Source organism: Antechinus flavipes, chromosome 4 (assembly GCF_016432865.1).
Source record: "Antechinus flavipes isolate AdamAnt ecotype Samford, QLD, Australia chromosome 4, AdamAnt_v2, whole genome shotgun sequence".
Classification (NCBI taxonomy): domain Eukaryota; kingdom Metazoa; phylum Chordata; class Mammalia; order Dasyuromorphia; family Dasyuridae; genus Antechinus; species Antechinus flavipes.
The window spans coordinates 388,450,478-388,471,672 of NC_067401.1; the positions used below are offsets into that span (position 1 = coordinate 388,450,478).

Here is a 21,195-nt window from a genome sequence, read left to right on the forward strand (position 1 = left end):
GATATTTAGTCTCTGTCTTTGAATTTACAGTTCAATGCTTAACCTCAGCCATTTTACCTATGTTCATTACTCGATGACTTTTCTCTACCAATCACAAAGACATCGGAACTCTATACTTATTATTCGGTGCTTGAGCAGGCATAATTGGAACTGCTGATAAGCGTCTGAGTTAGGACTTGAACTCAGGCAACTCCAGACCCTAGCCTCTTCTAACTCCAAATGCAGCATTCTTTCCATTTATTCTTCCCAAAGTCTTTTACAGAGACATGAAGATCAGGGGCTCTCAATGGACCCCAAAGGATATATGAATAGATTTTAGGGGGTCCATGAATTAGAATGGGGGAAAATTACAATATTATATTCACTATCTTCTACTGGAAATTTAATTAATATTGCCTTAAGTTATTTTAAAATTATTCTAGTGGCAACCAGTTAGCACAATGGATAGAACACTGGCCCTGGAATCAGGAGGACCTGTGTTCAGGCTCAGATATTTACCACCTGTGTAACTCTGAGTAACCCCAATTCCCTCACCAAAATAATTATTATAATAATAATTCTAGAAGGAGTTCATCAGTTTCACCAGACTGTCAAAGGGAGTCACAAAAGAAAGTTAAGAATTTCTGGCTTAAATGATCCCTGAAGCCTCTTTTAGCCTTCGGATTCTATAAGTCCAAACTCACAGTCTTTGCTGATCCCTAGGTCAATGATGCCATTGGAAACGAATGGCCCTGGATTTATTTTGTCAGCCTCATTCTCCTGGGATCCTTCTTCATCCTTAACCTCGTTCTGGGTGTCCTGAGTGGGTAAGTGTGTTGAAGGGTAGGGGTATTGAGGGGCACAGGAGTCATGAGGAGGTATGGCTGATCACCACAATTTCTCTGGTGATGTAGTTCTTATCTTGTTTATCTTAATCCAACTTTCTCCCTTAGGAGACTCTGAGGATAACAAAAGAAGGCATGTGCTACTAGAAGATTTAATCAGTTTTGTCATTTTCCTCTCTTCCTTGCCACAAACCCTTTTCTTTTTCCATTACCATTTTTCTCTTCTCAGTCATCTTCTGAGAAAAATTAGAATTTTTCTAAATAGTCCAATCTAGAAATCGGACACTATGAACCCATGATTCAGTACAGAAACTTCACCTTCCGCTTGTAGGATATTCGAGCTGTAGTGAGTAACTTTTCACCAAATTTTGACTGATGTTGTAAATAGGGGCCCTATCATCTGACCTACATTAGTCATCTGCCTCATTCTTGTCATCCAACTCTAAAGATTTCCCCTGTTTTCTTTCTTGGGTACCCCCCCTGGTGTGGGAAACCATCAGTCCTCAGAGAGAGCAGGTCATAGACACTAGGGATTGAAAATGTAACAATCAGGTTTTTTTAGAGATGTTACAACTGGCTCAAGCACTCCTCAGGGAGTAAATCATAAAGGAGGCAGTGCCTTTGCCCACTTTCTAAATATTAAATTCAGAGGAAATAATATTACTGAAAAAGCCCCTGGATTCAATTCCTGGGTATACCATTCACCAGCTATGATATCCTAAACAAATTCTTTTATTCTCAAATATCCATTTTCTCATCTAAAAGAGGAAAGAATTTTTTTTTTAAAGATAAATGGACCCAGAGAAGCTAGGTGGTGCAGTGGATAGAGCACCAGCCCTGAAATCAGGAGGACCTGAATTCAAATCTAGTTTCAGACACTTAACACTTCCTGGCTGTGTGACCCTGAGCAAGTCATTTAACCCCAATTGCCTCAGCAAAAAAATTTAAAAAAAAAAAGATAAATAGATCCCATCACCTCTTTCTAAGGGTTACTTTATAAATGAAAGATATTCAGACTCAGATAAAAAAATATGAAAAACATGAACTTGCCAAGGATTATATGGCGGACTTCAGGTAGTCATTATCTGTACCATTTACAGCCCTGGGTGGGGGAAAGAGGTGACCATTCATTCAAGCATTGAGCCTTCCTTGTCTCCAGGGAAGATGGTACCCAACTAATATCTTTTCTTTTCTCCTCTTGTTTCATTTCAGTGAGTTCACCAAAGAACGGGAAAAGGCTAAGTCTCGGGGAACCTTTCAGAAGCTTAGGGAAAAGCAGCAATTGGAGGAAGACCTTAAGGGTTATATGAACTGGATCACTCAAGCAGAAGTCATGGATATTGATGATATAAGAGAAGGTTTGTATCCAACCAGCTCAGAGCAACATCCCCCTTGTTGGCCCTCTCTACAGTACTAGAGACACAGAGGGGAGAGGGATCCTCCCCAGGACTTTATATTACCTTGCCAGGATGAGTCCATCCCAATGTAACCTGGATTTCAAGCCAAACCAGTGGCATTTAGCATGCTACATATATGTCTTTCTCTCTTGAAGATTGTCTTTCTTCTTTCAAAGAAGATTGATTTTCTTCTTCAAAATTCTCACGCTAACAACCTTAATATATTTTACCTAGAATTCTCCCCACCAATTCAGTCACATATATGCAGCCCACAAAAAAAGACCCAGAATTGGAGTAAAATGCAGGTCATAATAATGTCTCTTTAATACAACTATGTTTTGGAAAAACATTGCCCTATAAAAGGATCTTACTTTGGAAAAGCTTTCCAGATGTGCCAGTGTGGGAAATTTCCTCAGAGATAGCAAAGCCCATCTGCTTTTTGGCTGACTATTTCTCTTGGGTCCCTAGGAAAGCTGTCATTGGATGAAGGTGGCTCAGATACAGAGAGCCTCTATGAAATAGAAGGCTTGAACAAATTTATCCAATTTCTGTGAGTATCCACAAATATATAATAATATATATTTATGATATATAATATATTTATATATAATGTGTTTATATATGATATTATTATTATATAATATTATATATATAATAACTATACATTGTCCATACTGAGGAAAACATGGAAGTCATCTCATTGACCCATTTGGGAAACTCGCTGATTAGTTTTCCAAATATCCAGACTGACAGTTTTTCTACTAGTCTGAAAAATGTTCCAGAGAAGTATAGGATTCAGAACTGGAAGGAATCACAGAGACACTGGGGCCAAAATTCTCATTTAATAGATGCAGAATCTAAAACCCAGCAAAGTTGAGTTATGGTCACAAAAGCAATAAGTAGTAAAGCATGGTTTTTGAACCCAGTTTCTCTACCTCCAAATCCTATAGTTTCTCCCCTGCCTCTGGGCTCAGCTGTTTTCCACAGCATAGGTTAAGAGAGCATCCACCATGTAGGGGTCCTCAAAATTTTTAAATAGAGGATCAGTTAAAAAGGGGGTCCTTAGACTGTTGGAGGGCCGGACTATAGTAAAAACAAAAACCTTGTTTTGTGGGCCTTTAAATAAAGAAACTTCATAGCCCTGGGTAAGGAGGATAATCATCCTCAGCTGCCGCATCTGGCCCACGGGCCATAGTTTGAGGACCCCTAAGCTAGATTCCACCCAAATCTGAATAGAACAGACAGGAGGGGCTGTAGATTAGTTGATTCATTTTTTCCTATTCCTTTTCATCTTATTGCTACTTGAGTTTCTTTAAGCAGAGGACTTGTGGATATGTGCATGAGCTATTGTTGAGAGACGTTTGAGAATAATTAATTCTCGTCATAACGTTCTTAAAGATTATTCTCTTTATTCTTTTTGTGTGTAAAAGAGAGAACACAACCACCAAAACCACAAAGACAAGTTACCCATTTGAGCTTATTTCTTTGAACCACTACCACTTCCCAGCAATTCCTCCTTCCCCTAACACAGCCATACACACACACAAAACTATCCCTGAGGTTTGTTTTTGTTTTTGTTTGAAAAACAGCACAGATATAATAGATATTTGGGGAATAACTTGACTGGTGGGAGGAAAGAAGGGAATTCACATTTATTAAGAACATATAAGGTGGCAAGTGTTAGTATTAACTGCTTTACAAATATGATTTCATTTGAACTTCATAACAACCTTACAAGGTAGGTGCTATTATGATTCCCATTTTACAGTTGAATAAACTCAAGACAGAGAAAGGTTGTAATTCACCCAGGATCATCCTGCTACCAAGGCTGAATTGGAATTCAGATTTTCCTCAGGCCAGGCCTGAGTGCTCCATCTAATACCTTAGCTTTTTATCCCAGAAGACCAATGATGAAACTGACCTTCCTCCTTTCTCCATAAGAAACTGTGGATGGCGGGTGTGGACAGAGACATATGCAATCCCAGATGGTCTGAGGGCTGGTTTAGCTCTTTTCCAGAGCTTCCATCTCCCTGACACGATCACCCTGAATTCAGCACAGACACATTGTTAAATAGGAATTGGTCACAGGAGCTTGATTACCCCTAGTCCCTCCTTTAAAGCCCATAACCTTTTAGAAAATGCATTTTCCCCATCAACATGCTTCTGTTATATATAATGTGGAGGTCGCTAGTGAGGAATTGAAAGACAGTTGTTGAATAGATTTACTTGTGAATAGTGGAAAAGATATTGGGGATGGGATGGAGGGTTTTAAAAGAAAAGGAAATTACAAATGCTCAGGAGCACAGTTTTAGCACTAATGCTCTGGATTACCCTATTCCTTGTTTTCTCCATCTTCCAGCCGGCACTGGAGACACTGGAATCGCATCTTCCGCCGGAAATGTCAAGAGGTGGTGAAATCCAAGGTCTTTTATTGGCTGGTGATCCTGGTCGTGGCCCTCAACACCCTGTCCATTGCCTCAGAACACCACCTCCAGCCTCTATGGTTGACCCATTTGCAAGGTGAGAAGGGATAGTCAAGGGTAGGTAAGAAGTAGTTCAAAAAACAATGTTGTACCATGTGATGATTCAAGACAATTCCAATTAAATTGGGATGGAAAATGTTGTCAACATCCAGAGACAGAAAATTATGGAAACTGAATATAGATTGAAGTATTTTCACCTTTTTTGGTTGTTTGTTGTTCTTTCTCATGGTGTTTTTCCCTTTTGGTTTGTTTTTTTTTTTTCTCCTGAGGCAATTGGGGTTAAGTGGCTTACCTACAGTCACCTACCTGCCTTTTGGTTTGATTTTTCTTGTACAGTATGACAAATATGGAAATATGTTTAAAAGAATTGCATTTATTTAACCTATATCGGCTTGCTTGCTGTCTTGGGGAGGGGAAAGGTAAGGCAGGGAGGGAGAAAAATTTGGAACACAAAGATTTACAAAAAATAAATATTGAAAATTATTTTACATGTATGTGGAAAAATAAGACAGTACTTTAAAAATTTTAAAGACAAATATAGACAATTATCAAGAGGCAGTCAGATAAATGACATCGTTATTTATTGTTTTCCTCCCTTATCAATGAGCATTTACTAAGCACTAAGTTAATCAGTGCTCAGTATACATTATTAATCAATTAGTGTTTCATTAAGTACTTATTAAGCACTCTACTAAGGGATGAAGAAACAAAGGCAAAGAATAGGTTCTACCCCTAAGAAACTCACAATCTAAAGGATAGACAACATAAAAACAACTCACAAACAACCCTATCAAAAAGACCCATCCTTATGGTACCAAATGCTTTGACAATATTTACCATTTATTGACATAGCACCCAACAAGCTGCTACAAGTAAATAGAATAAATTCACAAAATTTTAATAACAAATAGCATTTATACAACACTTTAAGATTTGCAAAGTGCTTCACAAATAATATTTTGTCATATCCTCATAACAATCTTTGGAGTTAGGTGCTATTAAATGGGGAAAACTGTAGCAGACAGAGATTAAGTGACTTACCCAAAGTCACACAACTAGTGAGTATCTGAGCTGAATTTGAACTTGTTTTGTTTCTCTAGGCCCAGTGACCAACCTCTAACCTTTGCCTGAAAGATCAATTTCTTCTATAACAAACCTTATATTAGTCATCCAACTTCCATTTATAGACCTTTACTGATAGGGAGTTTATTTCTTCCAAGGGCAACCTATATTCCATTTTTAGGGGTGGCTAGGTAGAGCAGTGGATAAAGCACTAGACCTGGAGTTAGGAAATCTCCTCTTCCTGAATTCAAATCTGGACTCAAACACTTACTAGCTGTGTGACCCTAGGCAAATCACTTAACTCTGTCTGCCTCAGTTTCCTCTTCTCTAAAATGAGCTGGAAAAGAAAATGGCAATCCACTCCAAGGTAGTTATGAGGATCTAAAAAGAGGTTTGTATCTAGCCAGCTTAGAGCAACATCCCACATTTTGTATTTTCATCTTTATAAACTGTTTACTTACAAGATATTTGATGATTTCTCCATTGAAGGCTGAATTCTACTTATTTAGTGTAGTTATTTTTTTTTTTACAAATTCTGAGTCTCAGACTTTTTCTCATTTATCATGTTTCCCCCATCTGCTTTTTTTCTTTTTAATTTAGCAATATTGCTTCTTGTCAGGCAAAAATTTTTTGCATAAGAATACTCACTAATTTTGTGTTCAATAATTTGACCTATTCAATATGTGTATTTTTTCTTCTCTTCAAAACTGAAATGAATGTACTATTCATTTTTCTTCATAATTATTTATTGCTTCAAAATAGCTTTTGACTATTAAACCAATGAGAATTTCTTGTAGTATATAGTATAATCAGTGATTCCAACCCTGGGAATTGGGGGAGGAGGCTATTATAGAGCCATCAAATATTCCCCACAGTTTTATTTGAATAATGATTTCATTTCCCAGTCTTGGGGTTATTAGCCACTAATCTCTTATATTCATTACAGTTTTTCTGTGTCCCTATTAAATTATATCTTATTAGAACTGAGCTTTGTCCTATGAAAATACTGCAGAATTCTCAGGGCTGAGATTTTCAGTATGTAGTAGGAGTCCAGGTTTGGATTCCCAAGACTCACTTTCATATTCTACCCTAAATAGGCAGCATAAAGGAAAATAACCTCTTAATATGAACTAGCATCCTTTGTGCTAAAAAGAGGACTAGAAAGGGTATGAATACAAGAATAGATACTGTCCTTGCCCACTGAAGCTGTCAATTTGCCAAAAACTTTTGATCAAGCCATTCAGGCAAGTCTCTCAGACCATGGTTGTGTTTCATAACTACAATTGAGAGGAAGAATAAAACTGTAAAGTCCCTTCCTAATCCTGAAAAGATGTTTAAACTGAGATTTCATAAAGCAAACTCTCATATTTTAAAAGATCAATACAATAATGTTTAAGGAAAATTTTCTATGAATCCTTTTGCAAAAGAAGGGAGGATTTATCTTCAAAAAGGAATTTTTTTTTTTTGGAAATCTGTATTTTCCAATATTAAGTTTCTTACAGTGGGTTACATTTGTTATAAAACACCAGAATGTTTGGACGGAACAAGAATACTGTGCATTTAGTACTGTACAGAGCAAATGAATAGACACAGTTTCTGTAATAAGAGGTTTACAATGTGACATATACTTTGATATAGCCAGATACCTAGTAGATATAGTCATGTCTTTGTCTCTGTCTTGCTGTCTCTCTCTCTCTCTCTTTGTTCTCTTTCTCTCTCTGCCTTTCTCCCTCTCTCCCTTCTCCCTCTTTCCTTTTCTCTCTCTCTCCTTTCTCCCTCTCTCCCTCTCTCTCTTTCTGTATGTATATATACATACATATGATTGAATTGTATATGTACATCTATATATGTGGATGTATATATGTGTGTGTGTACATATTCACATGTATACATACATATATACACATTTATAATCTTTAGTTATTCACATAACTAAATGAATCACAAAACACACTGAATAATACACAAAGGAGAACATTTGATGAACAATCCTTTTTCTTAAATCCAACCTTGATTATTTCCCACCAGGTTTTTTTTTTAATATTTATTCGTTTTGACCTTAAAAACAAAAAGACTGAAAAAAGATTATTTCTATGTATACAGCACAACATAAAAAAAAAAAAGATTTACTATAAAATCATACATTTCTATTTCAGACTGTTTTGAAAAAAACCCCAACTATTATCATGCATCATTTTCAAAGATACCCTGCTTTTCTTCATTTCCTGATTATAAAGTCTTGTAAGGCTTTACCTGAGAATGGGGCAAAAATTCAGCTTTACTTAGCAAATCTTTTATTCATAGGGAGTACCATTTTATTAAATTGTAGACTAGACTGTAAAGGGGACTTTTATAATACTTAAACAATATTCAAAGACTTGTGAACATCATCATTTTTGAAGTAAATTATTAATAAAAGTTGCTCTAAAAATTATAAATCAGTCTTTTCTACTTTTTCTAATCATTAAAACAGGTCCCTGAAGGGTCCCATTAGAGAACAGATAGAATAATTAGAAGAATAAACTTCTCTTGTCTAGTTTGTAATATGAAGTTCTTAAGAGTAATAACACTATATTTCTTTTTTAATAGGCGATAGGGACTTCATCTGTGGTTTAATTAGTAGAGAGAACTTTTAGATGAAGATATGTTCTCTTTTCATACCAGTCAGTGTCATAGAGGTTAGAGAGTTTGTGAATAGCATTTAAGAGGTTAAATGGCTTCTCCAGAAATATAATAACCAGTGTATGTGAAAGGCAATATTTGAATCCCTGGCTTTGAGGCTAGATCTCTAGCCATTATACACACTGCTTTATATAAGTTATAATTAAGACTTTATTAATTCACATTGGTTCACCTTCCCTCAATTTAGATCGATTTTACTTAAGGTTTGCAACACTGAAGGAAGATCCTTGAATAATTGGAGTGATCTGAAATGGGTGGGGTTTATTAAGGAAAAATTCATTTGTTGTTGTTCACTCAATTTTGTTCATGTCCAGTGCTCTGTGACCCATTTGGGGATTTCTTGGCAGAGATACCAGAGTGGTTTGCTATTTCCTTTTCCAACTCAATTTTATAGATGAAGAAACTGAGGCAAACAGGATTAAGTGACTTGCTCAAAGTCACACAGCTAGTAAGTTTCTGAAGTAAGATTTGAACTCAGGAAGAAGAATTTTCCTGACTCCAGGCTCAATACTCTATCCATTGCATCACTTAATTACTGGTAAATTTCATAGGGATAATAAATATTATTCTCAGTTTTAAGGGGAAAAAATTAAGGAATAACTTGGAGAAGAAGATAGTGTACAATGTATGACTCAGGCTGAAGAGCTGGTCAAGACAAAAACATAGCATGGCAAGAAGGTGGGTGGGTCACCCCTGACCCTATTCTGGCTTTACAGATGTGGCTAATCGTGTGCTTCTGGCTCTCTTCACCATCGAGATGCTGATGAAGATGTATGGACTGGGGCTTCGACAGTATTTCATGTCTGTCTTCAATCGCTTTGACTGTTTCGTGGTGTGCAGTGGAATCATAGAGATCATTTTGGTGGAATCTGGGATCATGACACCCCTTGGCATCTCTGTACTCCGATGTATCCGCCTTCTGAGAATCTTTAAGATCACCAAGTAAGGAAATTGGGGGCAAGGAGAGGAACAGGGGAGGAGGATTCAAGGGCATCTGGTTAGAACAAAATTCTTGGTTTCTCAGTCCTGTCCTCCCCTCTTGTTGCATTTGTTATCATCATTATTATTACTATAATTAATTTCATATAGTACTTAATGTCTACAAAATGTTTATACATATTATATATGTATGTTTGAATAGATATAAAATCTTATCAAATCATCACAACTCTGTTAGTTTTATGCCTATTTTACAGATAGGGAAACTAAGTCTGAGTTGAAGTGACTTGCTTGGAGTTGTACAGTATTTGAGAAAGACTTCCAACCCAGATCTTCCTAAATCCAAATCTAGTGTCCAAATACTACAACACATGTACTTTGCTTTTTCATTTAGACTTATAATCTGGATTTGTTTTGAAGGAAAATCACTCTTTTCTTCTTAGGGCTCATTTTCTCCTTTGCTTTTATCTGGAGGATGGAGAGGATAGACACCAGGAAAAAAATGAAAAAAAAAATATAAAGGGAGAAAGCAAAGGCAAAAGAGAGGCAGGAGATAGAGACAGATAAACAAAAATAAAGAGAACAAGAAGACAAAGACAGAGGCAGAAAAAAAAACAGAGGGGGAAAGGAAAGAGGAAGGGACAGAGGGAAAAAATATGTGTGCATGGAAGAAAGACTGAGAATAAGAATGAGAGAGAGAAAGAAAGTGGGGGGAGAAGAGAAAGGAAAGTCAGACATGACTGAAATGACTGAACAACAATACAACAACAAAAAGACCTATGACTGTGTTAAAGCCAGCTCAACCCAGCTAAAGAGCTGATTATTCTGTTTTCAGTGTAAATATTTACACCCTAGAAATCAGCAAACATTACAAATCAAAGCTTTGTGTATTATTCTGTTGATTGCCTAGACTTAAGAAAGTGATGGAGGCAAATGTTAACAACTCATTAACTAGAGATCTTTTTTTTTTTTAAGGCCATTATTCACTTTCTAAATTCTATTAATCTATAAAATAACAACTAAACCCAGAATTTCCAACTCTCTGACCAGTCAATTCAATTAAATTTAGCAAGCAGTTATTAAGACATATACTACAAGAACAGATAGGTGGTATAATGGTTAGAACACTGGCCCTGCAATCAGGAGGACCTGAATTCAAATATGACCTCAGGCACTTACTGTGTGACCCTGGACAAATCACTTAACTCTGCCTCTAAAAAACAAACTCCCCTCTCCAAAAGACAGATCCTGTACTGGTTTTATCTGCTTTGGGTTTCCAAAAACTGGATAGGTTCCTCATCACCCCTAAAGAGTTCCTAAGCTGTTTGCTGCAGATAATGAGAACTCCCCATCCATTGGTCTCATCTTCCTTTAGGTACTGGACATCTCTGAGCAACCTGGTGGCCTCTCTGCTCAATTCTGTCCGCTCCATTGCCTCCCTGCTCCTTCTGCTCTTCCTCTTTATCATCATCTTTGCCCTCTTGGGAATGCAGCTCTTTGGGGGCAAGTATGACTTTGAGGACACGGAGGTGAGGCGCAGCAACTTCGATACCTTCCCCCAGGCTCTCATCAGCGTCTTCCAGGTATGGCTGCTCAATCACACCTGAGTGCCAGGCTGGCGGGTGATCAGTTGATCAAAAATTATTTTTTAAGCCCTTACTTCATACCAGGCACTGTGCTAAGCACTGGGGAGACAAAGAAAAAAGGACCAGTTCCTGCCTTCAAAGAGCTTGCATTCTAATGGGGGAGATAACACGTGTATAAATGATACAGGAAAGCTGGTTGCCATTAGGAAGTGGGGGAGCCAGAAGGTTGCAAGATGGAGGTGAGTAGGGAGGACATTCCCAGGCACAGAATTAATCCACAAGCACTGATAAGTCCCTACCGTAGGTCCCCATATTGGGCTGAGGAAACAAAGAATGATTTAGTCCCTACTCTCAAGGAAGGGGAGTTCTGATGCCCACTGGCTTTCTTTTCCTAGTTCTACCCCTGATTCTTTGAGCAAAGGCAGGAAAGGTGATGCCTTCTTAATCAAGTCTTGGAAGGCACAAGGCTTCACTGGAAGCCACTGAAGGAGACTGAGGTTTTTACTTGCTGGGAAAGCCATCCTTTTGAAGGGAATTTTGAAAGAGAGATACAGAGAGGCAGAGAGAGACAAAGACAGAGAGGGAGGGAGAAGAAAAGCGAGAGAGGAGACAGAGACAAAAAGAGAGAGAGGGAGGAAGGGAGAGAGAGAGACAGAGACAGAGAGAGAGAGAAGAGAGACAAAAATGGAAATAGTAAGAGGGAGAGAGGAAGAGAAAAGAGAGAAAGACAGAGAAGAGAGACTGAGAGAGAGACAGAGAGAGAAAGGAAGAGGGAGAGAGATAAGAGAGAGAGAGAGAGGGAGAAGAAGAAGAGAAAGAAGGAGAAAGAGAGAGAGAGTAAGTATGTGTGTAGTGTAGGACTTAGGAATGTCTCTATTTTCCTTCCCTCTCCCCCTGTATTTCCCCTTCTCTACCTCTTCCACTTTCTCCTTTTCTACCTCTATCCTTCTCTTTACTCTCCCTCCCTCCCACCTCTTCCCTCTCCCTTCCTCCTTCTCCATCTCCTTCTCCTTCTCCATCTCCCTCTATCCCGCTCCTTCTCCCTCCATCCCTCCAAACTAGATCCTGACAGGTGAAGACTGGAACTCGATTATGTACAATGGCATTATGGCATATGGTGGACCCTCTTATCCAGGCGTGCTGGTCTGCATCTATTTCATTATCCTCTTCATCTGTGGCAACTGTATCCTTTCAGAAAGGGGTGACTTCCTGGAGACTCATGATTGCAGTTCTCCGCTTTATCTCTCCTCCATCCCATACCCACCACCCTTGCCCAACGTTCCCTCTCTCCATCTCCTTTGACATTTACTAGCTATATGACAAACTACTTAATGACTCTGATCTTCAACCTTTTTATCTATAAAATGACCATGAAATTACTTGTACTATGTTCCTTAGAAGATTATTATAATTGAATATTATTGTAACAATATTATTATTATTGTAAATCCTCAAGTATCCTATTGTTTTTATTATTCCAAATAGAGAAGGATTATCATCCCTAGAGCATCATCCATCCAGACCCCTGGGATGAATAGATTTAAGCTTCCCCTGAGTATACTGTTCTAGTGTCACTGAGCATCACTGAGTCCTCCCATTTGGACAGCTGTACCAAAAGATTATGGGCATAGATTGAGACCTGGTAGGGTTCTCAAGGCCATCTGGTGCAAACCCACCCATTTCACAAATGAGTACTGAGAAACATGAAGAAGGACATCTGTCCTTGGGTCAATGGAACATGTAGTGGTCACCTCTTCCCCTCAGAAATTTTCCTTTCATATGTACCTCAGGAGGATTTCTTAACTACTCTACCCCCCCAGATATCCTGCTCAATGTCTTTTTGGCCATTGCTGTGGACAACCTGGCCGAGGCTGAGAGCTTAACCTCTGCCCAGAAAGCCAAGGCTGAAGAGAAGAAGCGCAGGAAAATGTCTAAGTCAGTGGCCACGTTGTCAGCCTTGGGCACGAACCTTGGAGTGCTTGGCCATGGGACAGGGCAGACAACATATATCAAGCATCTACTATGTACCATCACTGTGCAAAGTGATGGGGGTACAAAGAATGGCAAAAACTGTCCTCCAAGAGCTCAAAGTTTAATAGGACACAACACATTAAAATAACCATAAATAAAATAAATATAGTGAAAGTGATGTGGAGGGAAGTAAGGCAGGAAAGAGAAGGGAGGAGGAGATTGAGAAAGGCAGCCTGCAGAAGTTGTAATTTGGGCTCAGTCTTAAAGGAAACCAAGAAGGGGAAGGTGAAAGGGGAGAGCATTCCAACCACGGGACTCAAACAATGAAAAGGCTAAGAGCTGGGAGACAGGATGCCATATGTAAGGAACAGCAAGCAGTCCAGAGAATTGTCGAAAGCATGAAGGAGAGCAACTTCTAAGAAAATTAGGGAGGCAGGGGGCAGCTAAGTAGTGCAGTAGATAGAGCACCAGCCCTGAAATCACGAGGGCCTGAGTTCAACTCTGACCTCAGATACTTAACACTTCCTAGTTGTGTGACCTTGGGCAAGTCACTTAACCCCAATTGACTCAGCAAAAGAAAAGAAAAAAAAAAAATTAGTGAGGCTATGAAGGGTTTTAAAAGCCAAAGAGAGGATTTTATCGATGATCCTAAAAGTTATAGGGACCACTTGAGTTTTATTAAGGTGGAGAAAAGGAAGATGGGATCAGTTACAATTTTTTAAATGTCCTTTGGCAGCTGAGTAGAAAGTGGATTGAAGCAGGGAGACTAGTTAGGAAGCCATTGCAATAGTCCAGTTACAAGGTGATAATGGTTTGTACTAAGATAGTGACTAGGGGACTGTCAACAAAGGAATACATAGAAAACAATGGTGAAAGAACAAGATTTGGCTCTTGATGATATGGGGGGTGACTACTGAGATAGACACAATTCCAACAAGGAAACTCTTTGGAATGCTTCATTTTCAAACAAGTCCTTTCTCTCAAAAAGAGTTGGAGGGCATTAACCAAGGCCATTCTGGTTCTAGTGACCAACCTGGCTTCCAATGACACAACATAATATATCCCTATTCCTACAGAGGACGCCCCTAGAAGTCCTGTCCATGGTTTGACATCACAAGCATAACTGGGGGGCTGTCCTAATCAGAGTTATTATTGTTAAGGGTCACCCAACCTCCTGGTTTCCCCGTCATTGCTCTGAATATCCAATCTGTCGTGTTATTTCTAACTTCACACCACTTCCTACACAGCTCCCTCTCTGTATTCCCATAGCCACCACCCCTACAACAGGTCCTCATTACTTTGTGATTGGACTACTGCAATTGCCTCCTAATTATCTCTCAGCCTCAAGCTGGCCTCTACTCCAATCCATCCAAGATAGATAAATGGATAAATAGCTAAATATAGCTAAATCTACCTGGAGATATCTAGATAGATAGATAGATCTATATCTATGTATAGATCTACATATATATGTAGATTTATTGATATACATATATCTACATATACACACTGTGGGTATATATGTGTATGACATGTGTATACATGTGTGTGGTGTGTGTATATGTGTTATGTATACATGGCTATTTAGCCATGGCCTTACCCACTAGAATGTGAGCTTCTTGAAGGCAAGCTCAATGTTTTTAGCTTTCTTTGTATCCCCCAGGCTATGCTTGGTACATAGTACAAATGCTTGTTTACGGAATGACCTTACTGAGATTTCTCATTCAGGGGTCTCCCAGACAAGTCTGAGGAAGAGAAGTTGATTCTGGCCAAGAAGTTAGAACAGAAAGCCAAGGGAGAAGGCATTCCTACCACAGCCAAGGTGAGGGCTGCATTTAGGAGCATTTCCAGATCTCTGGGGAGTGATGGGACATCAAAAGTTCACGTAGGTCAGCCCTCTGCTTTGGGGAGAGGATTCTGCCTAAGTCCAGATGGCTTTACCCCCACCCCACCAAGGCGATGTATGTTTTGCCACTTCCTCTCTAAGAAAGAATTGGCTATTTCCCCGGGAGTTTCCCTATCTCTAAAGCCAGACTTACTCTACCCTACCTTTGCTTCTAGTGAGCTAAGAGACCTGGAGCTGCTGGACAATGGTATACTAGAGGGACAGCCATCATATCTCCACCACCCACCCTAAACTGCCTTTTTCTTTCTTTCTGCAGCTGAAAGTGGATGAGTTTGAATCCAATGTCAATGAAGTGAAGGATCCATACCCTTCAGCAGATTTTCCAGGTAAAGACTGGGCTTGGAAAAGCTCAGTCAGAGAGTAGGAAAATTAGGTCAAAAGGATCAGGAGCTGTTGAAACAGAAATATATAAGATTTAACCATCCCATGTGACATTAACGATATAGGCCAAGATTCCTTTATATTAAGGACTCCTTATGGCAAAATTTCCCAGAATTTTTAAAAGACAACTCCAAAATGGTGGCCCTGAGAGAAAGGAGATCTCCCTTCTCTGGCCTGAATGCTCCTTTTTGCTTGAGAAGTCATTTTGTCAGCCTGTCTTGCCCTACTAGTTCCTCATAGAAACTTTTTTATTTTCAATTATATTTTATATATACATATATAGATATACATATATGTTGAGTACCAAAACAAAGCATATACATACCTTTGTGCCTGAAGCAAGACTAGTAAAATTTATCATCAATTTGTTACTGCCCTTTGACCTAACATCAATTCAATTCAATTCAAATAGTTACGAAGCACCTACTGTTTGCCAGGCCCCTTGCTAAATACTAGCGATTCCGAGACAAAAATGAAATAGTTCTTGCCTTTAAGGAGCTTACATTTTATGGGGAAGAAGAGATCATATACACAGCTAAGTAAAATTTTAAAACAGATACAAAAAATTGGGGCAGCTAGTAAGGAACTGTAACTGTTGGGATGTCAGGGAAGGCTGGCACCAAAACTGAGCCTTGATGAGAGTGAAGGGTCAACCTATCATATCTGAGGAAATTTAGAGAAGGGGAGGAACATTGTGTGAATCTTACTCTCATCAGGTTGGCTCAAAGAGGAAACAATTGACATATTTGGTTTACAAAGAAACTTCTCTCACTTCATTAAAAAGCGGGAGAGGAAAAGGGAAAAGGAAAAGAGTAATAAGAGAAGGGTACAAGAAAGGGGAAGGGATTCCAAGGGGGTGGGAGGGATTCTAAAGAGGGAGAGCTGCGTGACGCAAGTGGGGCCCATAAGTTTAATACTGGGGAGGGGGAAGGGTAAAGGGAGTAAGAGAAAAAAAAGCATAATCTGGGGATAATAAGATAGCAGGAAATACAGAATTAGTAATTTTAACCATAAATGTGAATGGGATGAACTCTCCCATAAAATGAAGGCAGATAGCAGACTGGATCAAAAGCCAGAACCTTACAATATGTTGTTTACAGTTAACACATTTAAAGCAGGGAGATACATACAGAGTAAAGGTAAAAGGCTGGAGAAGAGAGTTAAGGATCCCAAGAAGCCCAGGGAGAGTGTTCCAGGGGAGTGCCACAGACTCTGCAAAGGGGCAGAGATAAGATATTGCTGTATATGAGGACCATCACATTGGCCAGTCTGGCTGGGCCACAGACTATGTGAAGGGGAGTCATACAGTAGTAATACATCAATCATAAAGGACTTTTAGTGCTAAACAAAGTAGTCTGTAGGTTAGCCTAAAGGAAATAGGCAGCTAGAGAAACTTCTAAGATGGGAATGTAACATAGACCTGTACTTTTTTTTTCTGCAAATTAAACATTTGTGGGTCATCCAGCATGATTTCATGCTATTGAAAACAGGCATATTTATAAGAAATTATATGAAAAAATGTTCCTTGCATGTTATGCTCTGTTTGACTGCCTGACTCTTCATGATTCCATTTGGGGTTTTCTTGGAATGATTTGCCATTTCCTTCTCTCATAGATTAAGACAAACAGGGTTAAGTGACTTGCCCAACATCACACAACTAGTGAAAGTCCGAGGGCAGATTTTAACTCAGATCTTCCTGACTCCAGTATTAACGCTCTATCCACTGAGCTATTTAGCTGCCATTCAACAGCCTGTCTTACATGACTCCATCTCAAGAGCCAACCAGCTGCCCATCACTGGACAGCTAGGTGATAGTAGAATAGAATGCTAGGTGCAAATCCTGAGTTCAAATCCAGCCTCAGACACTTACTAGCTGTGTAATACTGGGCAAGTCATTTATCCCAGTTTGCCTCAGTTTCCTCATCTGTAAAATGAGCTGGAGAAGGAAGGAAATGGCCAACCACTCCAGTTTCTCTGCCAAATGGAGTCACAGAGGCAGGGAGCCTTAGAATGGCTGAACAACAGCAAATATCACTGAAAATATACCACAGATTATGTGTACCCATTGCCTTTTGGATTAGCTACACTTTTAGTTTCTCAGAGAGGCTAGGCCACAGAGTATTATCAGGAGAATGCTTGTGTGAAAAAGATGACATTTTGCCCCTGGAAGGGATGGAAATTGAAAGTAAAGTACAATTGCCTAAATGCTGCCCATTATGAGATCTTCTTCCTATTCAATTCCAAGTCTCTCTATAACCTCAACCTAAATTTGAGCATTAATGTACTAATTCAATGGACTGACCATCTAATTGCATATGGTGATCAGGCAATTTTCATCCATTTAATTCTTTTTATATGAATTATTAGGACAATTTGGATACTTGAAGGTTATTTCAGAGCCAAATCCTAGCAGAGCCAAAATCTACCATACCAGGAGAGCTTCAAATAAACTATAGGCCATAGATCTGGTCTGAAGGCCAACTTCTCTAAGAAGTGTGCAGAGTAATTTATACTTTAATATATTTAACATCTACTGGTCATCCTGTGATCTAGAGGAGGGAGTGGAGGGAAGGAGGGGAAAAATTGGAACAAAATGTTTGGCAATTGTCAATGCTGTAAAATTACCCATACATATAACATGTAAATAAAAAGCTATTTAAAAATAAGTGTGCAGAATCATCATCAGTGGGTTGGCCACAAATGATGAATGCTCATGAGGATCCACAAACTGAAAAAAGCTTGCTACATATTAGGTGATTAATCTTTACTTCTTTATCTCTTAGTTTCTTTATCTATAAAGTAAGGAAGTTAAATTCAATGACCTCTAACTTCCTTCCAGTTCTAAATCAATACCCCTCTGATTGATTTTGCATGCCCCCATTTTTTAGGATTTGTGTGCCCCCTATTTTAGAAAATTTGTATGTCCCCACTTTGGGGATGTGTACTCCCATTTTAGCATTTATGTGCCCCAATTTTAGGGTTTGTGTGCCTCCTACTTTTTAGACTTGTGTGCCCTTCACTTGTTAGGTTTCATGAATTCCCTTACTTTGTTAGTTAGGGAACGTATTAGATCACCTTTCTAGCCATAGAATGTATAGATGACAGAAACCTTACCCATGAGCTAGTCCACCCTCATTATTTTTACAGATGAGAAGACCAAGGGTTAGAGAAATTAAATGAATTAGGTAGTTTGTGGCAGAGCTTAGATTATGAATCCAGGTCTTCAGATTTACAGGCCAAGGATCCTCCCCCAGGACTGTTCTGGGGCAATCTTGTCATAAAGTTTCTGCCAAGACTCAGAGCAAACATCTGGGGGAGGGGGGAGAGGGGAGGAGGGGAAAAATCGGAACAGAAGTGAGTGCAAGGGATAATGTTGTTAAAAAATTACCCTGGCATGGGTTCTGTCAATAAAAAGTTATTTTTAAAAAATAATAATAATAATAATAAAAATAAGACTCAGAGCAGAGACCTTGTGAAAGATTTCTTGCAAGTTCTACAAATCTCATTCCTTCATCTTTACTCCACTTTCAGGCCCCAGCATCGTCATCAGAGACTGTGCTCATTATAGTGTCTTCTTTGCCAGTTTAGCACCATTTTTCCCTGTTGGGGTGACAGCAGGTCAGGGAGGTTATCCAGGCTGGCAAGCTACTGACACTTGATCCTCTGGTCAAATCTTTCTGCTTCACTTTAGGCAAGTTGCCACATTGTCATGCTGGCCAAAAGGACTAGCTTCTGGGAGGGACCGCAGGTGAAAGATGATATTTCTGGGCTTGACCTCTGAAGCCTGATAGGATGGGGCTGTTGTCCTGGAAGCCAGAGAACTTGGGTCACTCTGTGTTTGCCCTGTCTACTCCCTTAGTCAAATAAAAGGGTCCATACAATTATCTATCTAGGCATCTCATCTAATTCAATTCAATTCAGTTTATCCAATATTTATTACATGCCTACTGCAATAAAGGGACTGGGCTGAGCACTGGATCCATAAAGACAGAAACAAAACAGTACTTGCCTTCATGGAGTTTGCATTCGTCTGAGTCTAATATTCTATTACTCTATGATCCTATAACCTTGGTGGAGTTGAGGGAGCCAGGGACAACAAACAGAATTCTCAGGAAAGGATTTAACATTGGATGCCGACCTCAATTGTTCCTGCCCCCCCCCCCAATCTGCTCATCCCACACAGGAGATGATGAGGAAGAGGAACCAGAGATCCCACTGAGCCCTCGGCCTCGCCCCTTGGCAGAGCTGCAGCTGAAAGAAAAAGCAGTACCCATGCCCGAAGCCAGTTCATTTTTTATCTTCAGCCCTACTAATAAGTAGGTGGTGTCCATTATAATTTTTTTGGTGGAGGGGGGAAGGACTAAATTTGTTTTCTCAGTATGGGAAACTTTCAGTATGGAAATTCCTTTGTTAATGGTGAACAGGTAAAAAAGAAAAAGAACAGGTGAAAGAGTATTATATATGAAATCAAGGGTACAAATTCAAATTCAGCCTATTTGTGTGTGCAATGTGAACAAATAACTTATACTCTCAGTGTCCAAGTTCCTAATTTGCAAATTAAGGGAGTTGAGTTAAAAGATATTCCAACCCGAAATCCTATAATTTTGCCATTTAGCTGTAATGAATAGTTAGGGGCACATTTTACACACTCATCAGAACACCTCCTTCCCTTTCCTTTTGCCAGGATCAGAGTATTGTGTCACCGCATAGTCAATGCTACCTGGTTTACCAACTTCATCCTGCTCTTCATTCTGCTCAGCAGTATTTCCCTGGCAGCAGAGGATCCCATCGAGGCAGAATCCTTTAGGAATAAGGTAACTCCTGTTCCCCACCTCCTCTTTGCCCTGGATTCTCAGAAAATTCCATTCCCAGAGGCATGGCCAATCCCAGGAAGGTTAAGTCACAGATTTACAGAAACACAGCTCAGAGATTACTGAAATCCCCTTGACTACATCCCTGACATTTTCTTAAAGCTTCCACTCAAAGACTTCTAGTAATGGAAACTCACTACTTCCCAAAAGATCCCATTTTACTTCTAAACAGCTCTTCTTAGGAAGTGTTTCCTTATACTAACTCTTGTTTCCTAACTCTGTTGGCTGTAACTTCTCCCCAGTGCTTACAATTTATAGCAAGAGGTAATATAGTTGTGGTATAAGGAACACTGAACTTAGATTCAGAAATCTTCTGGCTTTGGTAAGAAATATTTATTAAGGACTTACTGTGTACCAGTCATATTCCTCCAAGAACCCTATGTATTTCATAACAAGAGACAGTGTGATTGTAGTGGAAAGAGAATTGGAGTTAGAGTCCTTTATCTTAAATAAGAAATACTTAATAAGCACCTACTATGTGCCAGATATTATGTTGCTCTATGAATCATATGTATTTCATAACAAGAGATAGTGTGATTGTAGTGGAAAGAGAATTGGAGTTAGAGTCCTTTTTCTTAGGTAAGAGTCCTTTATCTTAGATAAGAAATACTTAATAAGCGCCTATTATGTGCCAGATATTATATTCCTCTATGAATTATATGTATTTCATAACAATGTGATTGTAGTGGAAAGAGAACTGGAGTTAGAGTCCTTTTTCTTAGGTAAGAGTCCTTTATCTTAGATAAGAAATACTTAATAAGCGCCTACTATGTGCCAGATATTATATTCCTCTATGAATCATATGTATTTCATAACAAGAGGTAGTATGGTTGTAGTGGAAAGAGAATTGGACTTAGAGTCAGACATCCTTTAGTCATGGATAAGACATACTTATTAAGCACCTACTCTATGCCAGGCATTATGCTTTAGGTACCCAGTGACACAAACACAGAGAATGAAACAAATCCTATGTTCCTATTATAATGGGAGGAACAAGCATATAACAAAATATCTACAGTATGAATACAAAGTTAATGACTAAGAAGCTATACAAAATAATTAAATATAAGTTAGTTTTGGAGGGAGGGCTCTA

General features: G+C 39.0%; 1 protein-coding gene across 2 annotated transcripts in view; it reads left to right on the top strand.

The window, feature by feature from the left end:
- CACNA1S (calcium voltage-gated channel subunit alpha1 S) overlaps window positions 1-21,195 on the top strand; it is a 101,638-nt gene that overhangs the window by 37,814 nt on the left and 42,629 nt on the right. For both annotated transcript variants that reach the window (XM_051998675.1, XM_051998676.1), the window contains exons 7-18: window positions 703-806; window positions 2,037-2,182; window positions 2,690-2,771; window positions 4,581-4,741; window positions 9,165-9,390; window positions 10,763-10,970; window positions 12,036-12,156; window positions 12,794-12,908; window positions 14,673-14,766; window positions 15,107-15,176; window positions 19,415-19,547; window positions 19,916-20,045. In XM_051998675.1, coding sequence (XP_051854635.1) covers window positions 703-806; window positions 2,037-2,182; window positions 2,690-2,771; window positions 4,581-4,741; window positions 9,165-9,390; window positions 10,763-10,970; window positions 12,036-12,156; window positions 12,794-12,908; window positions 14,673-14,766; window positions 15,107-15,176; window positions 19,415-19,547; window positions 19,916-20,045 — 1,590 coding nt within the window. The remainder of the gene's footprint in view (window positions 1-702; window positions 807-2,036; window positions 2,183-2,689; window positions 2,772-4,580; window positions 4,742-9,164; window positions 9,391-10,762; window positions 10,971-12,035; window positions 12,157-12,793; window positions 12,909-14,672; window positions 14,767-15,106; window positions 15,177-19,414; window positions 19,548-19,915; window positions 20,046-21,195) is intronic.